At 42.7% G+C, this 27573-nt stretch overlaps 1 protein-coding gene and 1 long non-coding RNA gene across 3 annotated transcripts in view; one reads left to right on the top strand and one right to left on the bottom strand.

Annotated features, from left to right (window-relative positions):
* The window catches only part of Slc39a8 (solute carrier family 39 member 8), a 63239-nt gene extending 45251 nt beyond the window's left edge, over positions 1-17988 (bottom strand). Inside the window, exons 1-2 of one of the 2 annotated variants that reach the window (XM_015992520.3) lie at positions 17772-17988; positions 16901-17346 (exon numbers count right to left, since the gene is read on the bottom strand). In XM_015992520.3, the coding sequence (XP_015848006.1) occupies positions 16901-17119 (219 nt within the window). In that variant the 5' untranslated portion in view covers positions 17120-17346; positions 17772-17988. Of the gene's footprint in view, positions 1-16900; positions 17347-17682 lie in introns of both variants that reach the window. The other variant, XM_076575034.1, reaches the window with a different exon arrangement.
* Positions 17989-18107: 119 nt separating this feature from the next.
* LOC143273996 (uncharacterized) lies at positions 18108-27352 on the top strand. Its single transcript, XR_013052382.1, has 3 exons — positions 18108-19184; positions 20325-21300; positions 24843-27352. It is a non-coding gene; the product is annotated as an uncharacterized LOC143273996 (long non-coding RNA).
* The last annotated feature ends 221 nt before the right edge of the window (positions 27353-27573 follow it).

Raw genomic sequence — 27573 nt, 5'->3', positions numbered from 1 at the left:
ATGCTGGAAACAAGTTACCACTCCCATCCTCAACAGACAGGAAACAGATATAAAATGGGTAAGCATAATAAAAGTATTGTGAGACACAGGTTTTCATTCAAAGAAAAATCAACTGTAATTTCCTGACAAATCAATTTTCTTTTTTTTTTTTTTTTTTTTTTTTTTTTTTTTTTTTTTTGGTTTTTCGAGACAAGGTTTCTCTGTGTAGCTTTGCGCCTCTCCTAGAGCTCACTTGGTAGCCCAGGCTGGCCTCGAACTCACAGAGATCCGCCTGCCTCTGCCTCCCGAGTGCTGGGATTAAAGGCGTGCACCACCAACGCCCGGCCAAATCAATTTTCTGAACAACAATAATCATAGGCATTCTGAGAAACAAAAGCTATAAGCTCATTATCTACTAATAACAGAAAAAAATATGGATGAAGAAATCATACTTTGGAAAGGTAAGTTGTCCACGATTGGTTTATGGGAGGTGAAGATCAAATTCAGGTGCATGTATTCTCATGTCTTTTCATTACTAATCCATTAGAGATTGACTGTTATGTCTTCATTAAACATGAAAAGTAACTCAAATAATAAACAGAAAATTGCCTAGATTCTGCAATGGAATGCATTTTATTGAGCCTATTGGTTCTTTGAGTCATAAAGTTAAATTACTCTTTAAACTATTTAGGACCCTAATGGGGGAGAGGGAGGAGAGAAAAAGAGAGGGAAGGGGAGGAGGAGGAGAGAGATCACTCAAATGCAATTCTACCACCTCTTGCCCACCCCACCATTCAAACAGGAAAACTGGTGTTCAAGAGGTTGAATTCAAGCAACAGAAACTAACAACCTATCCCAGTGCCACAAACACAGGCTCACCTTCCCGACACAGCTGGGAAGGGCCAGTCATGGTCACATGCCTTCAACAAGCTGTATGTGTACCATCTGGATGCACTGATCCTCTACATCTGTTTAAACCCAGGACATTTTTTTTTCAGCTCCCAAAGCAGAGCCAGCAGATCAGTGGACCTGATCTGCCACTGTGGAACATGACTGTGAGGCTAGGACAATGACGGGCCACAGAGTAGACCGGAGAAGGAAAAAAATGAAGTCCTAAACTGACTTTCTAATGGGAAAGAAGCCACGCAGATCCCTTGAGCTCATGTTTCCTCAGTATTTACTAATACTAGCAGGAAGAAGACTATGCCTGGCACACAACAGTTCCTGGTCAACAAGTGACAAGTAAAATAAATGAGGAAATGAATGAATGACCTCTTGCTTGGTTTTGTAACCAAATGTAAAAGTGCTTTAAGATCACAACAGTAGCCTAGGCAAAATGACTGCAGAAAGTAAGATCTATGTGAGAGTGATTCGTATGGGACACTGGCTTAGCTCCCCACCATTCAAATACAGAAATTTAAAGTGCTGGTTTGAATGTAACTATTGGGAGGTCTTCTAAACCCAGAAAACAAGGGAACATTTCACTAATTTATTTCCTTAAGGGTCGCTGACAGGTGTCACGGAGCAGGCAGTTTTACAGGCATGACGCTCCCAACAGGAACATTCATAGCGGGAGTGGCTGAGGAAATAGATGACCACCAGGTCCGTTTGCTGTAGTAATGGAACTACCTAACTCAGTTACCAGAAACACCAATGGTGTCCTTCACAGTAGCTGTTCACTGTCTACGTTTTCAAAGGTTGCCATATTAAGTGACTCTTCAAAGTTGCTGCAATCTTTTTTGGCTTGGGTTTTACACACATTCTTATCACCATAAAAGAAAAGGTTTGAGCAAAGAACACTCTGAGTGTAGAATAGCCTCTAGGTGTAGGAAGCTAGTGATGCCAACTGTTTCTCTGAAATTAATGTTTTCATTTTCATCTCATGTTTTCTTATGCTTCTTACATAAGCCTGAATGGTGCACATGTATTGTGAACAACACACACCACTCACATACATACATACATACATACATACATACATACATACATACATACATACATACTCAAACATGTACTCACATACACACACAGACATACTGATACTTATAAATATAGATACATCATACATACATGCTCTCTCTCTCTCTCTCTCTCTCTCTCTCTCTCTCTCTCTCTTTCTCACAATTCTTCCTAAAGAGCAGATGAAAAGTTCTCCCCCTAAATATATTATTTAAAAGATAAAAATGCCTTGCTTAATTATACACTGTTAGAAAAAAAAGAAAGAATCCTTATGAAGCATTGTGTAGAAATAATATCGCTACTACAAAGCCTGTCAAGTATACTTTAGAGGCAAAGGCTCCCAAATGTTGATGGCCCAAGTGTTTCTACATAGGTGCCAAAGCTATGAGTGATTTTTTTCTTTCTGCCTGTTTAGCTATCACAATTGTAAACTATGTACCTGTGTTTCTATTTGTTTAGAAAAATAAAAGTAAATCGTAATTTTCCCTTTCATTTTACTCTCTTTTTCTAGGTTCTTAGACACATGAAGGATGAACTAGAAGTTGACTTTACAAAAGAAAAAAATGGGAAATAAAAAGAATTTTAAAAGTTAAAGCTGCTTCTCCAAAGAGTTTTGCAAAGTTTCCAGACATTACCAACAGCAAATGGCATGGTTCCCACTCTGTATCCATCCTCAAGGCCTTCTCGCCATGAAGAGCCTGGTATAGTATCAAAACGGAGCCCTGGGTTCTTGCTCTCAAGCCTGACCTGTCCCGGTGGCAGGGGCCCCCTACTTTGTGTCACTATGAGGGAGCCCCGTGGACTGTTTCTGTTGTCTAAGTTCAAAGGGCCGTGTTTGCTTCACTGCTTAATCTCTCTGTAAATGAAGTGTGTTCTGGAAACATCTTCGGTCACCTTCACAGCCCCCACCTCTGCATACGAGGACTGTGTTTGCCCATCGCAGACACACTGGGTTCTCAAAGCGTAGCCCCGTGGTTGCTAGATCCCTGCCAGAGAATACACATGGTCAGCATGAGTCTCGTCATGTTATTACTTCTCATTTCCACTCTCACTCATTTGTAATGAACAGGGATGCATGGCTCGTGTCACAACAGACTGAAGACAGCAGCAGATGTGAAAATCCAGGGACCTTTTGTTAAAGCAGCACTGGAAAACATAAAAGCGGTAGGGGGGGTTTCTTTTCATTTAAAAATACACACAAGCTGGAGACATGGCTTCTGGGTAAAGAGCATGAGTGACTAAAAGCAGGTACTGCTCTTGCAGAGAACCTGAGTTTGGTTCTCAACATCTGCTTCAGATGGCTCACAACAGCCCATTCCTCCAGCTCCAGGGAGACTCAAAGTTTTTGACCTTCACAGTACCAACACTCACATGCATATGTCCACATGCAGACCCGCCCACAGATGTACATGTGACTAAAAATAATAAATCTTTCAAACTTAACACATCAGTGTGCGATGGTTTATTATTGTTATCATTCATAAATTGAGTAAATATTTTTTTTAATTTTCTCTTCTTTCCTTGACACTGGGTCTCATGTGGCTGAGAATGAACTTAAAGCAATCCTCCTGCTTCCACCTGCAGAGTGCAGAGATTACAGGCATGAGCCACCAGGCCCAGTTTTATTCAGTACTGGGGATTAAACCCAGGGTTTTGTGTTTCCTAGGCAAGCATTCTATCAACTGAGTTTCCATAGCCTTTTACAACTTTTGAATGCTAATGTCTATATTCCTAATATTAAGAGACACGTCACATAAGCTAAGACTTTTTTATGTCCCCTATGTAAGAGTGAGGGGCAGTTTGGGAATTAAAATATTTGAGAACCTAGTGTATAAGAATAAGACACAGGATCGTTGGCATGGGAGATGTTTCAGTTTGGGTTACTACTGCTATGATGAAACACCATGACAAAAAGCAAATTGGGGAAGAAAGGGTTTATTTGGCTTATGAGTCTGTATCCATAGTCCATCACTGAAAGCAGTCAAAACAGGAACTCAAACAGAGCAGGAACCTGGAGGCAGGAGCTAATGCAGAAGCCATGGAGGAGTGCTGCTTTCTGGCTTGCTCCCCATAGCTTGCCCAGTCCGCTTTCTTATAGAACCCAGGACCACCAACCCAGGGATGACACACAATGGGCTGGGCCCTCCCACATCAACCACTAATTAAGAAAATGCTTACAGGCTTGCCTACAGCTTAATCTTACGGAGGCATTTCCTCAACTGAGGCACCCTCCCCTCGGATAACTCTAGTTCATATCAAATTGGCATGAAATTACCCAGCATAGGGGAGGTCACACCAAGCTTTAGATACTACTGTCTTAGTCACTGTTCTATTGCTATAAAGCAACATCAGGGCCAAGACAACTCTTATAAAACAAAGTATTTTATTGGGGGCTTGCTTGCAGTTTCATAGATTTAGTCCATTATCATCATGGTAAGGAGCAGGGTAGCAGGCATGGCAGGTATGGTGCTGGAGAAGGAGTTGAGAGCTATATCCTGTTCCGTAGGCAGAGAGACATAGACTGGCCATGGCATGGACTTTTGAAACCTCGAAGTCCACCCCTAGTGACACTTCCTCCAATAAGGCCACACCTACTCCAACCTGGCCATACTTCTTAATCTTTCTAGTCCCTTGAAATAGTGCCACTACTGGTGATTAATCACTCAAATATATGTGCCCATGAGGGCCATTCTTATTCAAACCACCACAACTGCGTAGCAGAGGACTCAGGAGTTCCTAGTGTAACCTTGTGTACCCCTCACCCTATTTGTCCTACGGTGCCACAAAACTGTTTCTATTAGAAGCATCACTAGTACCGCCTCCTCTAACTCATGGGATAAACATATGGTTGTACCATTGCTGGGATATTGAAGGTAACTCAGTGTCTGTCTCTCATGTCACAGACCTTACAAGCTCTTGGGGTTTCAGCTAAAACATCACTGTAGTGTGGTCTGCCAAGTGCTGGGTAACCTCTCCTAAAAGCAATGAGATTGCCAAAGGCTTCTTAAAAGAAGCAATATCCAAAACGTCATTGGAAGGGAAAAGTAGAGAAATGTTTAAAGAAATGTGATTATGAGGGCCACACCTACCTGCAGGGTCACACCAACCAAGCAAGAAGTTTGCAAATGGTTTGAACTGTACCACGAAGTCATTCGGAGCAAGCATATTCAGGTTTGTTCTTTATTAGAGCAACACATTTGACCAAGATACAGAGGACAGAAGGGAAATGGGGACGTGATGGGTACGAGGACATCACTCACAGAGGGGCCTACATCATGCCCTTCTCAAGACAACGTGCCTGGCCACATTATCTGGCTTCATCGACACTGCAATCCTGGTAAGTGGCTACATCTTTTTCCTCCATTACACAAAGAGGACACTGGAGTTGACATCAAATAAAAGACATTTAGGTTACTGTAATAGGACTCATGCACATTGTCCATGAGGAAAAATGGTGGAAGAAGGAGAGGAGAGGCAGAGAGGGAGGATGAAAGGACAGATTAAGATCCAGGTCTTGCCTCCGTACAGTGCCTGTGAAGCCTGACACCAATGGGGAGAAAACAGGATTCTCCAGTTTCTGATGATGAAGAGGGGTTGGTGAACTCAATTTGGGGCAAGTGTAGACGTGTTGAGTTTAGGAATGGGGCAGAGTTACCCTTTATGTCCAAGGCTGAATCCAAGAGAAAAATCTATACCAAGGCAACCCAGGTAGAAAATACATACAAATACAGAGAGAGATAAGTGTGGAGATTGAAGTGATTGAGAGAGTGTGTGTGGACTTTGTCATTGGGCCTAAGGATTCCAAGGACCACAATATTGAAAGATGCAGGAAAAAGTCATAAAACATTAAAGAGAACCTAACAACAATGTAAGTAAGACATGGATGCAAACAAGGAAAGGGTGGGTTTCAGGAAGGTTATCATGGCATCATAAAAGTCTACAGAAAGGTAAGCCAGGAGACACATCCATTGTGTTGAACACATCAAGATCCAGGTGACCTTGCGGAGAATAATTTCACGGAAATGGTGGGAGACATCCGACCATAGTGTGCTGAGGAGTAGTTGGGAAGGAAATGGAGGAGGCACTCAAGCTATTCACGATCCAGTTATACACACACAAGGAGGCACCAAAACCAGGGAACACTCAGGGGACTCAGAGCAGAGCTGCCGAGCCAGCACAGCATCTGCTTCAGATCAACAAGGGAAAAGAACTGAGATTCAAAGTTGGAAGCCCCGTCTCCCCAGAGGACTGTGAGAACTTATGGGATGGTACCGAAGGAAGTACCAAGCACAATGCCTGGCACACAAGATGCACTCCACAAATATTAGCCATTGTTCCAATTAGAATAATAGGAATTCAATGCTTCCTGCTACAGTGAAGACACTGCCCACATGTACTTCAATGGCGTTCATCCCAAGATTAAGAAGTGCTTCTCACAATAATAGGAGCGCATACAGTGGCATATACTGACAGAATTGTGAGAGCACAACTCTTGAAGAAAACCATAGTCCACCATACCTCTGTACACAAACCAAATGATCTAGTACCAGTGATACCATGTAACTTTAACAGAAGGGTCTGTGTGCCGTACAATAAATGATTAATTTATGTGGCACATGATCTGTTTCTCATCTCAAAATCAAACTACTGATTTTGATGTCCTTATCAGTCTGAAATAGTCTCTTTCCCTATCCTGGAAGCGCCATGTGTTTTTTCTCTTCCCAGTGAGACTAAAATGACTATTCTCTTATTTTTTTTTCCAACTAATAAGGTTCAGCAAAACTAAGAAGGCCCTGGATTCTTTGGTGTGCAAAATCCATATCTAGGTTTATATAGATTTAGAAGTAGATCTAAACTTAAAAACCACAATCTAAACAATTTCTAGAAGCACAATATGGACCCCAAGCCACTCACATTTTAGTAATAATGTAAAGTTTATAAAGAAATAATAAAGCAGAGACAATTTCTAAACACATGCCAAGAAGTCCTCTGGGAGGGAAGGAACAATTCCAGGATCTATTCAAGGACTTTTTCTTTCATTCTGTTCTACACCTAAGGTTGACATCTTCAGGAACTTACCAGTGTTTGATGGAGGGAAGGAGAGGCAGAGTGCTAGCTAGAGCCTTTCTCAAAATGAAAATCACAGGAACCAAAGTCACCAAGCTGACATCCTTCTTTGTGAGCTCTTTATTTCACTAATCCTCGCTGCCTTTTCACAGCCACACCGCCCGCTGTAAACGGACTGATCCTAAAGTATTCGGTCCCCAGCAAATAACGATTGTGTTACAGGTAATAAAATTATATCAACTAATGGCATTATAAAGACAATAGCTATGCATCAAGCACATGATTTGAGGCAGGCCCATGCTGAGCATTTTCTAAGCCTTTGTCTCTTTTACTATTCTTTGTAGGGTGTGGTACAAGGAACGGATTTTTATTTTATTATTAGTTCAGGTCCCACACTGGATACTTGAGTGTCTGAAATGTAGCAGATGCACTACAGCTGTTATTGTAACAAACCATCCTATGGGTGAGGCTCATCCATTTAGATCACAAAGGTAAAAACTGGGATTAAAGAACTTAGTTATTTGCCTGGGACTAATGCATTACTAAGTCAAGGAATCTAAATTTCAGCCTGACTCTAGACGCCACACTGTTAACCATTGTGTTACGTTGTCTAAAATGGTTAGAGATCTGAGGGACTCACCCACCCGAGTGATGACAAGCATGGATTACATTGAACTAGGCTCCCAGAACTAAGATTGCCTCCGGGGCTTTGTCTGAGCTCATGTATTTTAAGAGCTTTGTTTTTCTTTTTCCTCTCACTATTCACTTAGGCATGTATATATTTAAAAAAACAAACAAACTTCTGAAGCAAAGATGTTAAATATTTGGATTAAAAAGACGTAACGCTACTTTTCGGGTTAGCGCCATTGATTCACCGACTTTTGTTTTTGTTCCCCTTAAACTTCAGTCCAAGAAAAACAACAGAGGATCTTTGGAAAGAGACAGAAACCAGATTAAACAAGGCTCCATTCTGAAGGTTTCTATGCTCTCCAGTCCCAGCATCACAAAGGTAACTCGATGATAGTTTCATTTCTTTATAAATCTCAAGATTCAGAAAACACATTTGGCTACAGAAACAGACAAGTGGGAAATAGTCCGAGGATAAATTGATTGGTGTCAGTTACAAACGAGACTCTACCATTAGGTGAGCTGAACATGGGAAGGTCTCTGACAATGGCATTGTCTACGATAGTCTAGGGTTCCCAGATTTTTTTAAATAAATAAATTACCCGAAGATTAACTTTTCACACTTGGTAATATGTACATCCCTTCAGGAACACTGCTCTGCATGCAATTAACTCACAAATTCCAGCAACCAGCCGCAGCGTTACCTTCCCTGGGGTCAGTTTTCTTTGCTGTATGGAGCACTTATCAAGCCTTCTCTACTTCAGGCCTTGTTTTCCATTCCTATTTATGTCCCCATTATTATATTCTCAACAGGTAATTCTTGTTACCACCAAAACTAATTAATGATGTGGGATTCCAAAGCGCGTTAAATTTAAAGAAAGCACACTAAAACCGTAGTCATGGTTGAAAAGCAATGGGTTTCATAATGGGGAAATTACACCCCTGCTTGTCACTGTCCCTTATGATGGGAAGAACCAGGAAACATGAATATAGCATGAAGCATGGAAAGTCTACCTACCACAAACCTTTCATTCACCTACTCTACTTGCAACAGCCCAAGAGAAAGCACAGCTGGTCAAGGAGGGCTTCGTTCTCCCTGTCCTGATAACTAAGAACTTAGACTGTCCTCATGCCAATGCCCGTTATATTGGAGCTAGTGGTTCTGGGGACATGCTCTGGTCTGTTCTCCGTCCTTGCTGCAACTCATTCCCCAAAGCCTATGCACAGCCACGTCCCCCGGCAGGATGCAGTCAAGGACTGTATAAAGGAAGATGTCCACTTGCATTTGCCAGAAGGGGTTTGGGGCAGAACCATTCTACAATGTGCAGGTATTTCTCTCATATTCGAGAGTAGCTGTAGAAGAAGGAACAACCACTGCTCAAAGTGTCGTCTCTGAGGGTGGAAAAAAAATCTTTAGAATTAATGGAAATTTCATTCCATGAAAGGGAATGGGTAACTCTCTGGGAAATCCAACATGTTAATAAAAGTATAGACAAAACTGGCATAAGCAGATGCTCCGTGAATATGTATTTTTAAAACCAAAGCAGATAAGCAGAATTGACTGAGTTGTGACTCTTCCAAAGTCATTCCTAACTAAAAGGATACCTCCTCCTTCTAAATCAGGAGTCCATGCTGTCTAGTAGACTGGGAGCAACCAGGAGTCCATGCTGTCTAGTAGACTGGGAGCTGTGGGTGTGCGACCTTATGATATGACTTGCATGCTCACTCTGGTGATTATTTAGGCACTGTGGCTTTCCTAGTTACACCATTTGTTTGCTTAGTGTGTGTGCACACAAGTTGAGGTCATCTGCTCTCAACCTAACCTTCCTATTTTTCATTAGCAAACATGAAGAATAGCAAAGACACCGTTCTTTTCCACAGCCCCCAATGTATGTCTGGTATAAGCTGCAGTTTTTCTTTTCGTTAACACTCAGTGCATGCACATGCAAGCCATGACACTCCTGTGGAAATCAGAGGACAATTTGCAGGCATCAGTTCTCTCCTTCCTCTCTGTGGGTCCTGAGGATCAGACTCAGGTCATTAGCCTGGCAGCAAGTGCTGGGACCTGCTCACCCATCCATCTCCAGCCCAAGACCTGCAGCTTTGTCTCACCCTCTGACTTCACACCTTCCCATCTTCTTTTCTAATTGCATAAAAAGGCCTCTGAAGCATTGAGGAGACAGCTGTGTGGGACATAAGGACCTAAGTTTAATTCCAGAATTCATGTTTTTTTTTAAAAAGCCAGGCGTAGTGGCACACTTATAATCACAGCGCTGAAGGATAAAGACAAACAAATCCATTGACTGGTAGGCTAGCCAGTCTATCCTCCTTGGCAGGTTCCAGGCCAATGAGAAGAGAACCTGTCTCAAAAATAAGATGGGGGGGGGGAACCTAAGGAATGACAGCTGAGGTTGTCCGCTGGCTGCTATGTGTGCACATACATGCACATACACACATGTGCACACACACAGGCACACACACATGCACACACACATGTGCACACACACATGTGCACACACAGGCACACACATGCACACAAACACATGTGCACACACACAGGCACACACACATGCACACACACAGGCACACACACACATGTACACAAACACAAGTGCTCTCTCTCTCTCTCTCTCTCTCTCTCTCTCTCTCTCTCTCTCTCTCTCTCTCTCTCTCTCTCTCTCTCAACAAGGACCAGTCATCTTTCCTGGGTCCTTTGTAGCCCTATGAGTGTCCGCTTCATGTGACTAAGCAATGGGGCCAGATAAGTAACCTATGATTAGTAACTTCTGGCCACAGTTTAAAATATGAGGTGATGGCTTATCTACCTAGATAAAATGTTTTCTTAGACTATAACAGAAATGTATGCACCACAGCAAAGTGTGTAAGGTTGTCAGGGATCCCCCCACTTATGACATAAGTCCAGGCATTTAGCCTCTCTGTGCCGTATTCTTCTGATATGTAAGACAAATCATGGTGCCCTTAACACAGAACTGTTTTGACAACAAGATGTAATATTATGAATAAAATAGTTAGAAGGGTTATAGAGCATAATGAAATATTAGAAACCCCTACTATAATTACATGTATGTTATACAAAAGGGTCCACATGACTCATGGGGGAGTGGATACAGACACACACTTGGGAGTTACATATGGAGAGAATGAAAAGTATCCTCCTTCATAAGTGGACCCCACTCATACCTGGTGTCAAGGCAAAGGAAGCTCTTGACATCACAGTCAGATGAATGAGTCATACAGGTCCCCCTTTTTACCAAAGCCTGCAAACACAACAGGTTGTGCACTGTCACCTGTGTGAGGGATGGAGTGAAGCAGCAGGGAGTCCTCATCTAGGAGACTTAACAAGGAACCAGGCATCTCCTTACTACATCACACCCCTGGGGTCTCAGGAGAACCAGCAGGTTGGAAGGCATTCCTACCAGATGTATTCCTATCATACTTCCACACAAAAAGGTCAAAGAAGAAAAGAACATGTCCATCCATAATTAATGTTTCCTAGAATGCCCCCCAACACTATGTCTGTCATTGCCTTTACCTCAGGAAAAAATACACAACAGATGACAATTAGCAATACATACAATAATAATGCAGTGACCAACACACCGTTTTTGTTATACACTGCTACCCTGGTCATCCATTAACATGAGTAAGGAATTATCTTTCCACTTCTAGAGACCCCTAGCTTCATAGGACCAGAGAGAACAAAAGGAAAAGACAATCATTAAATGACCATTCCAGGCAAAAGACTGCAGTGGCAGAATAGAGACATAGTTCAGTGATAGCATGTTTATCAAATAAATAAATAGAGTTGAAGAAGATGCATACTTGGGGGGGGGGGCTTTTGCATACTCTCTGGGCGGAGAGCCTTTATATCGCCTTCTGCTATCTCCAGATTGAAATGGCTGTGACATTTTGTAAAACCCACTGCAGCCTCCTCCTCAATCCCCACCTTCAACCATTCCCTACATTCCATGTTCTCACACTAACTTTTGGAAACGCAGGTCCGATCCTGCCTCATTTACGTTTGTATTCTCTAAACAGACATGTCATTCAAGCATGCATTACAATCATTTGTGCAGGTGTTCTACCACTGCAATGAACTTTAAATATGAAAATCCAGATTTCTATCCATCTTAACAACCTTCACTCATCAATTCAAACAATTCTAATGAAATCTGGGCAAGGTGGAGCAACTCCTCGAATCCCAACACTTGAAAGGGTGAGGCAGGAACCTCAAGAGTTTGAGACTCCAGAATTCCAAACAAAATGTCTAATGCATACAGGGTATAAACCAGGTACTATATCAGCCCCTGAAGGCATGAGCAGGTCATTCCATCCACCTGTTTAAAGCATTACTGGAGAGAAGCGTTGGTGTGGGACACAGTCACGTAAACAGAAAAGTATGACAACACAAATAAAATTATATATACATTATACTATGATTGCGAAGGTCTAGAAGTTAGACAGATCCCTGATAGGTAGACATATAGACAGACGGGTCACAAATAGGTAATAAAAATGATGAAATTATAGTTTCTTCCTGATACTCCTGACCTGAGACAAAGGCCTGGTTGTTTAGGGCTCCCTGCCTGGGGATCAGTATGACAAAACGTTGTGGGTTTATCCGATTCCCTGTCTTTGTTCAAAGTGACCAACCCCTAAATTAGGAGAGGACTACCCCTCAAAGAACTTGAACTACCTCCCCTCAAAAACTTTAAACTGCCCCCCTCAAAGAAAGGCCGGATTGGGGGCTCCCAAGTCCCCTCCCGCACTCACCCCCAGCCCACCCCCAGCCCACCCCACTTGGCAGAGTGCCTTTCTCCCTGTGCGCCTTACTGTAGTATGTGTGTTCCCTCAACCCTAAGCAAAGTCTTTCTCTACTGGCTGATTCTGCATGCTATGGCTGAGACTTTTCCATGCTGCTACCTGTTGTGCTCAAGATTTTTTTTTCTGACTTTTAATTCTTTTAACTGTCAGAGAAAACAAACCCCATCAAGACCCCTAAGATGGTAGCAATTGCATCAACTAATGCAGAGCCACATAGGAGAAAGGAATTCCTCCTAAACCCTTGGCCAGATCTAAAAGAGCTCCTCGGAATGTGATGCCTAAACAGATACCTTAACATAAATGAGCATATATGGTACCAAAAGAGAGCTTGAAAGACGTACAGAGACCCAACACAGAAAGGCTTTTCAGCCACATTAAAGCACTGGAAGTCTAGGGACTATAAATAGCCAACCAATAGAACATGAACCTAGCTCCTAAGTGTCCCTGGGTTCCACTACCAGCACTTCAAAATAATAATAATAGTAATAATGATAATAAAGATAACAACAATAATAATAATGTATTTATAGTTTATTTTAAAGGGATCGAATTGCTTAGAGGAGTGATATAATAAGCTGTGTATTTAAAATGAGCACTGCCTGTTTGGGGGGGACCCAGGCAGGGGGATCGGGATCCGTCCCTGGTACATGAGCAGGTTTTTGGGAATCTGGTGCCTGTGGTGTGATGCCCTGCGCAGCCTTGGTGCAGTGGGAAGGGGCTTGGACCTGCCTAGGCTCAGTGTGCTGGGCTCTGCTGACTCCCCATGGGAGACCTTGATTTGGAGGATGTGGGGATATGGGGTGGCTTGGGAGGGAGGGCTGGGGGTGGGAGGAGGGAGGAGGTGGGATCTGTGGGTGGTATGTAGAGTGAGTAGAAAATTTCTTAAGAAAAGTGGGAAAAAAAGAAAGAAAGAAAAGTATTCTGAAATTGCAAAAATAAAATAAAATGAGCACTGTCATTTATAGTAGTCAGTAGAGGTGTCTGTTGAACTCATGTATAGGTAACTGACAGTAGCATAATAAAAATCTTGCAAGAATTCAGATAATAGAGAAATTGTGGATTACATGATTTTAGGGTAAGATTAACTAGGCTTTTCTAAGATGTTTATTTTGATTGGAGAACTCAAGAGAAAGCATGCATGTCTTTCCAGTTGGAGGCAGAAGGCTCCAGGAAAGATATTGAGTGAAGACACACAGAAATTCCCAGTTCAGTGGGTGCCATGTCTAGAGAGGAAGGTTGGCACAAGGGGAGCAGGGCCTCAGCCAGTCTCAGGATTTGAATTTCATTAGTGAAAAAGAGTTTGTGGAGTGTTATTCAAAGAAAGAATGCCATGTTGCTTTAGGAAGATTGTTCATAAATTCAAACAGAAGATTGTTTATAAATTCAAATAGTCTAAAGGACACCCTACCTAAGAATCAGCAACCTGATGATAACAGGAACGTGAGAGAGAAGTATCTGATACAGGAGACAGCTGGAAGATACACGGCAAAAGAGCTGGGGAACTGAAGCCCACGTGTCAGGGAGAGGGACAGTGTGGAACAAAGGTCACAGTGCCACCTACCATCTACTCCAGAACCTCAGGAATGTTTGGAGGTGTTCCTGGAGGTCAGCATGATGATCTAGAAAACGAGCTTTTCCCTTTTGTCCAGCTGTTTAACTAGTGTCCACATGAGAGAATGTGGCAATAAGGTTCCTGAGAAGAGGAAATAAAGAAAAAGAAAGAAGGGCAAGAATGGGAACAGAAGGGAGATCCATCATTCCTAGATAGTCTGACCTCTGGGCCTTTCTTGTGTATTATAAACATTTCCTGGGACAAATCAGTCTCTATGTCAGTCAAGGGGCATTCCAGAGCCATTTGGCTACCAAGGCCCTCTTTCCCCACACAGTTTGGGTTGCTCTACCTAACTCTTTACCCTCAGTAGCCACTAAAAAGCAAAATAGTAAACTGAATTGTTTTACTGTCTTCACTGTGAATGCAAGTTGCTTCTGTTTCTCAAAGCAGCAAAGTAATGGTACCTGTGATTCCCCACACACACGCACACGCGCCCCCCAAAAAAAAATTCCAAGTTCATCAAACAAACCTGCCACGTCCAATCATCCATTACCTAAGAGAAGCTGATTCAACTGCTATCAGAGCTCTCACCCAAAAGTACAATTTTGTTGACAGACCTTGTAGAAGATGAGGTAAATTTTGGTCCCTGGAAAGCTTCTACATTCTCAGACTCTTTCAAAGTCAGATAATTAAATTTCTCGCAAGAGACTTCGCATTGCTCTACTCTGCGGTGGACAGGGAAGTGAAGTTTATTCTTTTGAGTATGAAGACATTTAAGGTCCTAAGTTTCATTTCGAATTTGATGGTTTTATGCTGGGGCACCTCTGAGTGCCTTGGCAAGTCTAGCTATCAATTACCAGTGAATTAATGGATTCTTCTAGATAAGCATTGCCATCATTTCACCAGTGATTGCTGTTTTCATTGAGACTTCACAGAACTGCAAATAGATGTTTGTTAAGCCTGATTAGTGCGGGAGTTTTTCTTGGCTTCTCTCTGTTTCCAAGCTAATTATGGGCTTCTTCCCGTCTCTTTTTGATGCTCGTGATGAGAGTGCACATGCAAACTTGAGAAAGAGAATAAAGCCATCAACATATAATTTACCTCCTGAGACAGACACCCCACCAGCTTATAAACCGAGAATTGTATTACCAGTAAATTTAAGCAATTTTCCTAAAATGTTTAGGCATACCCTCTACTATCTTTGCAAGGGTAGCTTGGGGTCTTTGGCCCCTTCAAAGTTCACCTCCAGACACTGCCAGATAAGGCTATCCTTTAAGTCAGCACAGTATGTGAGCTAGAGATACAGTTCAAGCCCCATCCGTAAACTTCATTCCAAGCAAATGGCCACACCTACCTAGAAACTAGTCAGCTCAGCTATTTTTTTTTTTTCCTTTAAAAGAAGACAGAATAAGTAGCCCAGAAAATACCTACAATGGTATTTGCTTTATTTTCAAAATATGTCATTAAAATGTGTGGACATTTCAGTCTTTGCAACATGTGATTTTTCAAACATTGAATCAAATATAAAAACATGCAAGAAATGGAACTAGAGACTGTTTATATTTAAAAACTCTGCACAAGGGCATCACAAAATCCTTCTAGATCAAAGAAAGACCATGTTCATGACATCAGAAACCGCTGCATCTTGAATTGCACACATTTTAACTGGTGAAAGGCATTACTAACAGAGACAAAATCACGGGGCTGGGCTATAGCCAGCAGCAGAGTGCTTGACTCGCATGCAAGACATAATATGTCTAATTCGAATCCCAAGGAAGGAAAGAAGAAGGGAGAAGGAGGGAGGGAGGGAGGGAGGGAGGGAGGGAGGGAGGGAGGGAGGGAGGGAGGAGCCAATCTAACTGTGTACTAATGAACGTCAAGGAATTTATCTGAGTAAAATGTCCTTAGTTATAATCAAAAATCACACTTGTTGGAAAATGCCATGTTTCCAAAAGCAGAGTTTGTAGAACGTAGAATTTCTCCAAATATCTTAGCCATTAGAAGCTTTCCTAGCCAACCCACCACTGCCCCAAAGTGATAAAGGATATATGTACTGCTACACCTGCTCTTTAACATTGAGTAGGTAAGCAGGAACTGGAGAATGAAGCATTGATTTAACTCCCCCCTCCCGTGGTGGCTTGCAGTGCTGGGGAATAGAACTCATAGCCCCAGCCCCAGCCCTGTGACAAATGTGACTTTTAATTAACCTCTAAAGTTCAAGCTTGCCCTCAAATCTAAGGCTGAGAAACGTGTTTTATTATTTTGAATGAATTCTAGAAATAAACCCTTTATATGGCATGTCGATGACTAGAGATTAACTCCAATCCCAGCCTGCCACCAACTGAATCACCAACCACGGTGTGATCCGAGTTTAAGGTGTCCTCAGTTTCCCCATCTGTACACTGTGCCATTTCAGCTGCAATAGCCTTAGGCAATATTCACAAAAGCGCTTTTCAAGTGGGAGTGGTCACTCACCCTGAAGCTGATAAGGACCGCATGTGACAGGTTCCTTCTGCTGACTGCGTAAGTTAAGTAAATGGCTCTTTCCGCAAGATTGAAAAGCAGCATTCTTTTCTAAAACGCATGTCTTTGGGTGGCTTCCCTCCCTCAACCACTTCATAAACCTTTCTATTAATTTTTCTATAGACCAACAAGCCTCTGATGGCTCAGTTAATCATTCTGGCTGCCAGAGCCCTACAACTGATCCCTGAGTCCTGGTGGATCAACAGTGAGAATCAAGTGCCACTCATCAGTTACCACCTCAAACTTAAAAAACTTACAAAATCCTTTTTCGGGCGCTTCTCCCTCCTAGAAAAGGCTGCCCTGGGGATGGAAATCTGTGGAAACCGTGGACCACGGGCCGCCCGTTACCTGGTTGAAGTGCAGCTGCCCCAGCTCCAGCCCTCCCTGGTGGGGTGCAGCCCCCAGCCGCTCCAGCAGGCGCCCCAGCTGCTCCGCGGACAGACTCTGGTTGGCGCCGAACACTCTTAACACGTCCTCACTGAAGGCGAGCTCCGGTCCCTCCGCAGGGTGTCCCAGGCCGGTGGCCGCCAGCAGCAGCAGCCCGGCCACTGCCCGGCCAGGAGTCATCGTGGAGCGCACAGCACCGGAGCCGGCGGATGCAGGGACCCGCGTGGGTGCCCTGATGTCAGTGCCCTTGGGGTGGGAGGGCCGACGGTCTCGCGTCACTGCCTGGCCCAGTTAGCAAGACACTCGGTGCCCCGCGTCCTCTGCAGCTCCAGACCTTCAGGGCATTGAAGAGCTAGCACAGCCAGGAGGCGATAGGCAGCGTGGCCCCTCCAGGCCTCCTGCGGAGCCTGAGATAAAAGGAACAAAGGGGGACAGAGATAAAGGCCACAGGGTCAGCAGCCTGCCGGGCCGGAGCACAGCGTGGCCAGAGTCTCGAACTCCAAGCCGGGCGTGGGGCCAGCTGCCCGGAGCTGGGTTTGCTGAGGCCCCAGGATTTGCTTACAGCGTGGTGACTCTCTCGCTTGTCCCGGATATAAAGCCCCAACCGCGCCACACTTCGGGGAACTAAATCCTCTCTGACTGTGCAACCCCAACTCCTCTTCCTGTCTTGAGGCTGTATTTTGGCGCGGCAGACGTGGAAGGGTAGGGACTGTTACCCCCCAGGGAGCTGCAGGGAAACTCGCCTTCAAGATCCCCAGGTTCTCATCTAGGCAGGACCCTCTACTGGCTGTGGATTTGGCAAGCTGATAGGAAGAAGACAGCAGCCTCTCACCTCTCGGTCTATGTCGGTCTCTGAGGTTCAAAATTTCTTTCTCTCTCTCTCTCTCTCTCTCTCTCTCTCTCTCTCTCTCTCTCTCTCTCTCTCTCTCTCTCTCTCTCTCTCTCTCTCTCTCCCTCGCTCTCAGTATCGCCCCTCTATCTCGGGGAAACTCTGGGATCCTGCCCTGCACCCTTTAGAGATAAGAGGGGGAGGGAGAGTGCTGTCCCCGCCTCTGTGGCACGTGGTGTCACACTCCCCTAGGCTGAGCTCCCAAGTGTGTCCACACTGCGGCGCAGAGCCCAGGCGCTTACCTCTGGGTCTGCCAACCCAGCCGCTGGGGTGCCTGCTCCCTCCCTGGAGCCTGCCTCCAGGATGGGGTCCCTAGCCCCCTTCTGGTGTCCGGTCCCACTTTTTTGTTACCTCCAAGGAATCAGCTTCCTGGAACGGAGTCTAGACCCCTTGCATTGTCTGAGAAATTAACAGGAATTGGCTTTTTGCCTCACTTCTTAAAATCAGAGGAGAAAGAGGAAACTAAATCAGTCGCATGTTGGTGGGCTAGCTGAGCCAGCACGGTCCTTGCGGGCCCTTCCTGACGCCGCTCGGGATATCCGCAGATCACAAGGAATGTTTATTTGTTCAGATGAAGGTTCAAGAAAAGCTGACTTGGGTGTGAGGTCAACAAGTTTGTGTAAAGTGAATGTGGTGTTTGGGGACAAAGGTGGTATCCGGTGGATGAAACGATCCAGAAATAAAGTGAAACCAGCTTGGCTGTCGGATGGCTAAAAAAGAATTCAAAGTGCTGTTCATGCCTTTCAGGGTGGGTGTTCTTACCCTCCAAAGAACAGCAAGTTCAAAAACAGACCCACAGCTAACAGAAGAACAAGGAGGTGGAAGGAAAAAGAAACTATTACTCATAAGAAATTTGGCGCTCTCGCCCCTCCTCTCTCTCTCTCTCTCTCTCTCTCTCTCTCTCTCTCTCTCTCTCTCTCTCTCTCTCTCTCTCTCTCTCTCTCTCTCTCACACACACACACACACACACACACACACACACTCTCTCTCTCTCTCTCTCTCTTTCTCTCTCTCTCTCTCTCACACACACACACACACACACTCTCTCTCTCTCTCTCTCTCACACACACACACACACACACACACACACACACACACACACTCAGGGAGAGGAGAGTGAGTATGGGGGGTGGGGAGGAGGAGGAAAAATTCCAGGAAGATGGGTGCCTAGGTGAGAACAGCTGAAGGACTGTCCTGAGAAAGAAGGTGGGGTTATGCGCTGTCTCACAGCGGGGGGCATGGGGCATTTGTACCAGGGCAGTTGCCAGGAGGAAGTTTTCTGCCTAAGTGCACCCAGCATTGATGTGGAGAATAATTTCTTCATGACTGGAAGCAATTCAGAGCAACAGATCCCAGGTGAGCACTCGTCTGCACATGACACAAAAAACCCTGCCTTGAAAGGCAGTGGACTGGATGATCTTGAGGGTGGATTCTTTCCAATTGAAAAGAACAGAAAAATCTATCCATTTGTTGGTATTAATTTATAGAAGAGCACTGATGCTCGAAGGGCAAATTTCTCACCTGAGGGCCAAAAGTAAGTTGATGATCACACACAGGTGCTCTTATGTGACCCAGCTGACAAGTCTCTTTAAGCTTTTTATTGGAGTTTTAAATGGACCGTGTCCTGTGTTTCTCCTTTTTGCTTTGGTGATTAACAAGTGGCATCTGCACATGAATGGACGTTTTAAAAGGCTGGCCTCCATCCCATAAGCTGCTCTTTTCTTTCCAGCATATCCACAACTAAGTTGGTGGATACAATGGTGTGCTGAGGTATTGGGTTAGGGGCCAAGTGCAATGAATGAATTGTCAATAATACAAACATTACATTGTGATTTTTTAGTATAATTTATTTGACAGTCACTGATGTCTATGCACATATTTGCCAGCCAATCAAACCCTATAAAATAATAAAATAAATAATAAGCTGCTTGAAAACTTAAGTACAATTCGTACAATGCAAGTTTGTGATTAAGAGACAGTAATTGTAAAATTGCAAGTTAACAGATAATTAGGACTAATTTCTAGTCTTCTACCTTAATAAATTATAATCATCATAGATCTACTCAGATTCTGTTCAGTTCCCAAAATGTGGCATTTATCAGTAATATAACTAGTAATGAAAAGTTTAAAACATAAGGTACAATACACAAAATATGTACTGTCTTTAGAGATGTACTTCGAAGTTCAAATAGTTTTAAATATAAAAACAAGATTTATATGCATGAATATTGGTCAGAGGGTTTGAAATATGTCCTTCCTGTTTCTGACTATGTAGAAAGTCACTTGACAAACACAGGATTCTTCTATTCAGTTTTCTCACCTAGAAACAAGATAGTTTGCCAAGTTGAGAATCCATCCAGACTTTTTGTTTCTAAGTATCTAATTTGAAAGTTGTGTAGAACATGAAAACACTTAGAATTAAGAATTTAATTCTGCAATTGAAAAGACTGCTGATTTCAATTTTTACAGGGGTTTTTGTTTGTTTTTGTTTTTAAGACATGGTCCCATATAGGCCAGATCGGCCTCAAGCTCACGATGTATGTCGCTGGAAACAACCTTCAAATTCTGATTCCCCATCCCTACCTCCCAGGTGCTGGATTTCAGGCCTGCGCTTTGCTCCTGTTGGTGGTGGGACTCCAGCCTAAGTCTCAGCCTGGGCGGCACTCTACCTGCTGAGCTGCATCCCGGCCCACTTCTTCTTAAAACTTCAAGGTTTTCTCAACCCAAATCCTTTGTTACTGTAGCAAATGTGGAGCAAATCTACATTTTTGAACTGTGTGTCTCTCTGTCCTAGTGGAAACACTAAGGACTCTAAAGCAGTGGGTTCTCAGCCTTCCTAATGCTGTGACCCTGTAATCCAGTTCCTCGTGTTGTGGTGACCCCCAACCATAAAATTATTGTCATTGCTACTTCATAACTGTCATTTTGCTACTGTTATGAATCACAATGTAAGTATTTTTAGAGATAGGGGTTTGCCAAAGGGTCTCGACCCACAGGTTGAGAACTACTGCTTTTAAGGAAAGTACTTCCCGTTTACTTGCTTCCTCTTCCCTCCCATTTACTTGCCTCCCTTCCCCCCCCCCCAAGGAGTATCAATAAATAGCATCCACGTGGAGAAGATCGTAGTGACACAGTGGAGCTTGACTAAGGGAGAAGGGCCTGGAGGGCCGGAAGGATCTTCATAGGAAAGTAGAGACTAAACAAGGTCGTGAATGTGGCAAAGGAGGGGAAGAGACAGGTGAAGTCAGAAAATGTATCCCTAATGAGTCAAAGCTATACGCATGCACACAGGCAGGCCGTTGGAGTTCAAAGATGATTCAGGAAGCATCCTTCTCAGTATGCTTTGCCAGAGCCCACCTGGAAGAGAAGGGTGTATCCAAAAGAAGCAGTGGCCTGGCATGGCCTGCAGAGACCAAACATAATGGAGAAAAAAAAATCCATGGGTCTGGGAGAGAGAAAGACAATCAGAATGGTAAGTATGAGCCTTATATAAGCAAATCTGTGAATCAAACAAGTATGGCTATGTTGTATGTCATCTGCTGATACACGCACTGTCCAAGAAGGTACTTGCAAGTATGGGGGCGGGGCAGGAATTAGACTGAACTAGTAGTTTGCGGCTAGAATTCAGATATCAGTGTTAACTGTTAGTTTCTAGTATTGAAACAGGCAGATAGAGGAATCACTGCAATTAGCTCCTGCTTTATTCACTGAGAGGGCCTGGAATATCAGTGAGCACAGCTAGAGCACCAAGCTTGACTTCTAAGTACTTTTCTCCTCTATATGGAACCAGGGCTACTTGTGGAAATGGATGATTTCCAGGCTATGAAGGCAACAGTTAAAAAGATAAACCTGGGATACCTTCTTGTGCTTGAAATCCTAGATGTGAGCATGTTCAAATAATGGAAGAAATCTATATTAAATCATCCCAGGTGCTGAGGCAGGGGATCAGCATTTCACATAGTTCCAAAGAAGAAGAAAGGTTTTCATTGCCCATATATAATTTTATGAGTGTTTTCAGTTTTAAAAAGTAAAACATTGAGTACTAATAAGGAAGGGGAAAATTCCCACAACAAATTACATTGGAAATATGACCAAAGTTTTATTAAAATGTTAACTTAAAAAATCTTCAATGAAGCTAATTTAATACATATTTTCAGAATGTGTATCATCTACGCTATCTCAAATCACAAGAGTGACCAGATGCCCCCTGAGATGGAGCTCATGGTTGAGAGGCTTGCCCAGCATACATTGAGACTACAGTATCCACTCCCAGTGCTAGCAAGAAAAAAAAATGATACTTCCAATTTTACCTTTAGGGAGCTTAGTTTCAAGGTAGAAAGAAAGGAAAGGTGTGCTCCAGTGGAGACTATAAAGGTTGTAATGGAGCATTATGTGAGCAATGGCTTGTGTTCAGTCCCCAGAACTACCAGAAAAGAAGGAAGGAAGGAAGGAAGGAAGGAAGGAAGGAAGGAAGGAAGGAAGGAAGGAAGGAAGGAAGGAAGGAAGGAAGGAAGGAAAGAAAGAAGGAAGGAAGGGTTGCTGTGAACAAAGATGAGGCACCTATGTCTATGGATAACTATAAGCAAATAATTAACAGGGCAGGTAACCCTTGAGCTTAAAGAACAAATAAAACTTTGACAAAGACAAGAAGTGAATAGCCATTGCAAGAAGCAGGAACCAAAAAAACCCCTAGAGCCCCAGGAGACCAAGAGCTGCGAGGGCTTTCTTATCTGCAGATCCTGGAGAACAGAGGTAAGATCCAGGAGTCAGGGGAGCCTCCAGCTTCCCTGGGATGGAAGACGCTGCTTATACAGCAGAGCATTCCTTATGCTTGCCTTCAGCTAAAAAAACTAAGTCTTCACATTAGGGGGAGTGGCATACACCATCAACCTAGCACTCAGGAGCAGAGGCAGGAGCATCAGAAGTCCAAGGCCAGCCTGCTTACATAAAAACGTATTTCTTAGTATCAAGAATCAGTTCCTTATTGTGAAAATATATAAGCCTAAATTTTTCAAATAAGATACAGTAATGACTGCAGGTCATTCAGGCATGTCAACTCACTCATCAGTGCCAGAGACAACACAAGCAGGCATCAGATTTCTGCAAAAGCCCTGTGAACTTAATCCTTGATTTATGAAATAGAGATTAACAGAATATTTGCCCTATTTTCATCACTGGATAACTGGGAAAAAACAGATGTGATAAGGTATGAAAAGGCCCTTTCCAGCTGCACAGAGAAGTGCAGGCAATCTCCGAAAGTGAGGGTGTAATGTGACCTGGGGAACAGACCTAGCAAACTCACGTGGGAAGCAGGGAGGAAACACTAAGGATATCTCAGCACAAAGACTGCTTTGTATCTAACAAAATTCTGGAAGGTTTTTTCCTAGGAAATCATTGTATTAACCAGTGATAGAACCATAGATAATATCAAGTCTATTCTGATCACTCCATCAGCAAGTAAAGGCAAGTTCAAAAGAGTTAAGTGACTTGGTGAATTAATACATTTAGGCAAAAAAAAAAAAATCCTTGCTTCAAAGATTAAAATATCAGTTGAGCATTTCTTATCTGAAATGCTTAACATCAGAAATGTTTTATATTTTATATATTTCAGATTTTGAAATATTTAGGTAGATTAATTGAAATTTCCAAGTTTAAACACAAAATTTACTGTTATTTAAACCTAAAACACAGGTCATTTTTATACAATGTTCTGAATTTGTGCATGAAGTGAATTGACACGACATGGAATTTTCTATCCATAGTGTCACACTACGGGCATGATATTTTAGGGTTTAGTACATTTGACCTTTCAGTTTGTCTGATAGTTCACATCTTCGTGATGTAATTGTGAATCAATTCGATTAAATAAATGAAAGAGGAAACTATACTGCCCTCTAGCATCCCTAGCTATTCTTCATCCTTTTTCCTTAATTCTTTACAATAAACCAATAGCCCTTGTCCAGTTTACTTAGCATTATCTCACCACAGTCTCTGGGTTTTATCTACAAATTGTCTTAAAATATGCCTATAGTGTGTGCAAAATGTGCATATACACAGAAAAGGATTGGATCAATTAATGGAAAAATAAGAGAGAATATGCTGTGTAGATAATATTAAGAACTCTGTGAACTTGTGAGTGTGCACACTTGCATTCATGTTGTTAAAGGTCTAGGGGAACATGTACCAAGTTGGATACAATGTTGTCCTACTATGGAGTTGGCTTGAGGATGGGGGTTTGAAGAGAAAGAATTACACCTTTCTCCGAAAGGTGCCCCTCTGTAAAGGTTTATACAGTATTTCCTCTGCTGTATGAAGACAGATGTTGCTCAGTGATAGAGCACTTGCTTAGTGTGCACAAGGCCTTGGGTTCAATCCCCAGTACCACAAAAGGGTCGGCCTCTATGTCTCACTCTTATAATTAAAGAAATAAAATGTTACCAAGGTGGTAGAAAAGTTAAGAATCAGTCAGTATGTCTACACCTGGCCATACTTCTCTGAGGAGCAAACAGGAAACCCTCAGGCTGTGTAGCTTGTGTGCTTTCTTATCACAGTTGACAAAAATAACATAGATTCATTTTATTTAAAAAAAAAAAAAAAAGTGCCTAAACGCATCCAACTCCTTTCATCCTGTGAGCCCTGAATGGCTGCAGTCTTTGATGGAGAATGGGGTAAGTTAAACAGTGGGTAAGATTAATTCTCCATGGAAGGCATGCTTTCTACATATGAGCTCTCCAGGATCAGGTCCCAAAGTTTGGTTGAAGTTGATCTTCTTGGAAATGTAATCATATCACAGTAGTTTAAATTTTTGTTTTTAAGATTAAAAAAAATATATATCATTGTCTATGCTCAGACATAGACAACTTTATGGAATGAAATGTCAAATTAGAATAACTCTACTTAAGGAAAGAAAAGAGTTTGTTATGAGCTAATGATTGACAGTGGCCAAGAAAACAGATTCAAGTTATCCTGGATGACCTGTTTTTTGTATTTGTTGTTGTTGTTGTTTTTCTCTAGAAAAGGGTACATGAACTTTTATATTCATGTAACAAGAGATCATAAATCAGGATATTCACCAAATACCTTTGTGGAAGCATCAGGTCATCAGCTGCAGCAAAGAATGGAAATTGTTTCTACAGGACTCAGAAACTCTCTGCTGTTATCACCTTTAAGGTTGGAGGAGGCTAGAGGTCTGCTAAGATTTGAGACATGCTCCGGGAGTGTCACCTAACAATCACAAGGTTGTTAGGTCACATACAGAGGTTTGAAAGCAAATGACTATTGAAGAACTGGGCTAGATCAAGGTAAACTGGGCTCTCATCCTGCAACATTCCACTTCTCCACAGTCACGATGCTCCTCCTCAGCCAAGATCAGTCTGCAGCAACTTCATTCAACACGAGTAAGGAAGGCATCATGAGGGGACTTCAGCTCCTCAATTCTTCCTGTTGACCAAGCACCACACTGGGTGTACACAGAAGTCAAATGTTTAGTGTCCCAGGGAACTGGGAAGGCCCATCCTTAAGATCTGATAAAGATGAGGATGGGTAAAAGAGAAGGATCTTTGGGACAAAGAAATAGCTGTCATTAAGGTCATTAAGGAAGAAGTCTCTGGATTGCGTTAGTATTTATTCTGTTCTCAATTTTCCTCTTTCTGGGTCCTGAGCATCTGATGTTAACACTTACATGCAACACATACAGGAATGTGGTGCCTCAGAGTTAAAATAATGCAAAGCACAGTGTAGCCTAAAGAAAAAAACAATAACAGAGGAAGAAGGAAGCAGGCATCTTCACCAGCCAGACACTCCTTCACATGTGTGCTTTCCAACTCTTCAAACTAACAATGTATCTGCCCGTTGTAACTACAGCCATCTGTACTTTACAAAGGATTTGCTTGCTTAGATTTGTATTTGAAATAACTATCTTTAAATTCTATTTTTTGTCTTCTGGCCAACTGCACTTTTTGGCTCTAACCTTGTATGGCATGACTAATGACATTTCTAAGAAAGATTGATCCCAACTCTCATTCATTGCTAATTATTTGATTTACCATGTTTCTTTAATGTTACACCGGATTCCAGCTGAGGAAAATAAATGGTTCATGACACTACAAACAGAGTTATCTGTGGACAGTAATGCGGTTATCTCTTCATATTCCTTCTGAACAACGAGACCCTATCCCATATCACAAATACTTTTAGCAGTAAGAGTGAACACAGAAGTTCAGATGTGACTTGCACTAATTTTTGTGAGCACAGACAAATTATTCTTCTTAATTCATAGACATATTCAGAAACAAGACTCCAATAAGTCTTTTGTAAGTATTACCATCGACTTTACACTGGAGACTACATGAATGTGTTAGCAGTTTCCTAAGTCTAGCCAGCATATTTAACCGGGGAACACAGACCCAAGGTATAGTGTCTTGCTACAAGCATCCCCTTTCTTTCCATAATTGATTCTTTCCAGAAGACTTCAACATTCATAGTAGCTTCTGCAATAAAAAATTGGTCATTGTCCCATAACTACTCCTAATTCTGTCTATATCAGTATTACCAATACTCATTTTTTAATTAAAATTTAGGCTCTGCCCACAATTAGATTCGGGGATTGTCCTATATGGACAAAAATGTCCTAGCATTCTTTGCCCACTGCTTTCCAAGCCCATTCACAATTCTCTCCAGCTTCCAGAACTTGTCCTGATTCTTGGTTCTCCTCTAAACTCTTCCTTCCCATTTTGGACTCATAATTTTTAGGACACAAAAGTATGTCCTCCCCTTAAGTGTGAGTGTATGTGAGTGTGTGTGTGTGAGTGTGAGTGTGTGTGTGTGTGTGTGTGTGTGTGTGTGTGTGTGTGTGTACATGCTGAGACAGAGTTTTGCTGTGTAGGCCAGGCTGGCCTCAAATTCACAGTCCTCCTGCCTCAGCCTCCTGTGTGCTGACTTGTGGGCTGCCATGCCAGTGACAGTTTACCTTCATTTTCCCTCAGAACATTTTCATACACTCTAACTTCCCTTTTATACATGCATATACCACCTTCCTCACAGGCCACACTGCCTACTTCCTAGTTTCTGTGTTCACTAGCATTCAGCAGATGTCTATGAGCCAGACTAGACAGGCAGGGAAAATTAAAGGGAAAGAAATCTGGTTGAAGCCAGCTGAGAATCCAGAATTATGGCACAGCTGACAGTACTGACTTGAAGGTTGTTCAAACAGAGACAACATTCCCTTCTTATAGAGGTATTTCCAGATAAAATTGCAGTGAATAATGTTGAAGGCCTGAGTGCCTGTGACCTTTAAGTATGGCCTTATTCCTTCCCCAGATATTTCCTGGGAATCTCACCAACATGAAAATAAACTTTTGTTTGCAGTAAAAACATCTGGCCTTCCCCTGTCCTACTTGTGAGCTATGGTCTTACCTCACAGGCTGTAATCATATCTGATTCATATCAGGAACAACTCTATGATCTCATTTACAAAAAAAAAAAAAAGGTTCCTTAGCAACCCTTTGAGATGTAACTTCAGAAACAGTACTTCCAGCTACTGAACAGGCCCTTGTCCAGGCTTCTCTCTCTGTCCGTTGGGAAGCCCACAACTGTGGTGATATATTGTGCATCAAATAAAGCTTGCCTGAGGATCAGAAGACAGAGCCAGCCACTAGATTAGACATAGAGGTCAGGCAGTGGTAGCACACACCTTTAATTCTAGCACTCGGGAGGCAGAGATCCATCTGGATCTCCGTGAGTTCAA

The sequence above is a fragment of the Peromyscus maniculatus genome, chromosome 6 (assembly GCF_049852395.1).
Source record: "Peromyscus maniculatus bairdii isolate BWxNUB_F1_BW_parent chromosome 6, HU_Pman_BW_mat_3.1, whole genome shotgun sequence".
Taxonomy (NCBI): Eukaryota; Metazoa; Chordata; class Mammalia; order Rodentia; family Cricetidae; genus Peromyscus; species Peromyscus maniculatus.
The sequence above is the reverse complement of the archived record's forward strand: the minus strand, read 5'-3'. Positions and strand labels throughout refer to the sequence as shown.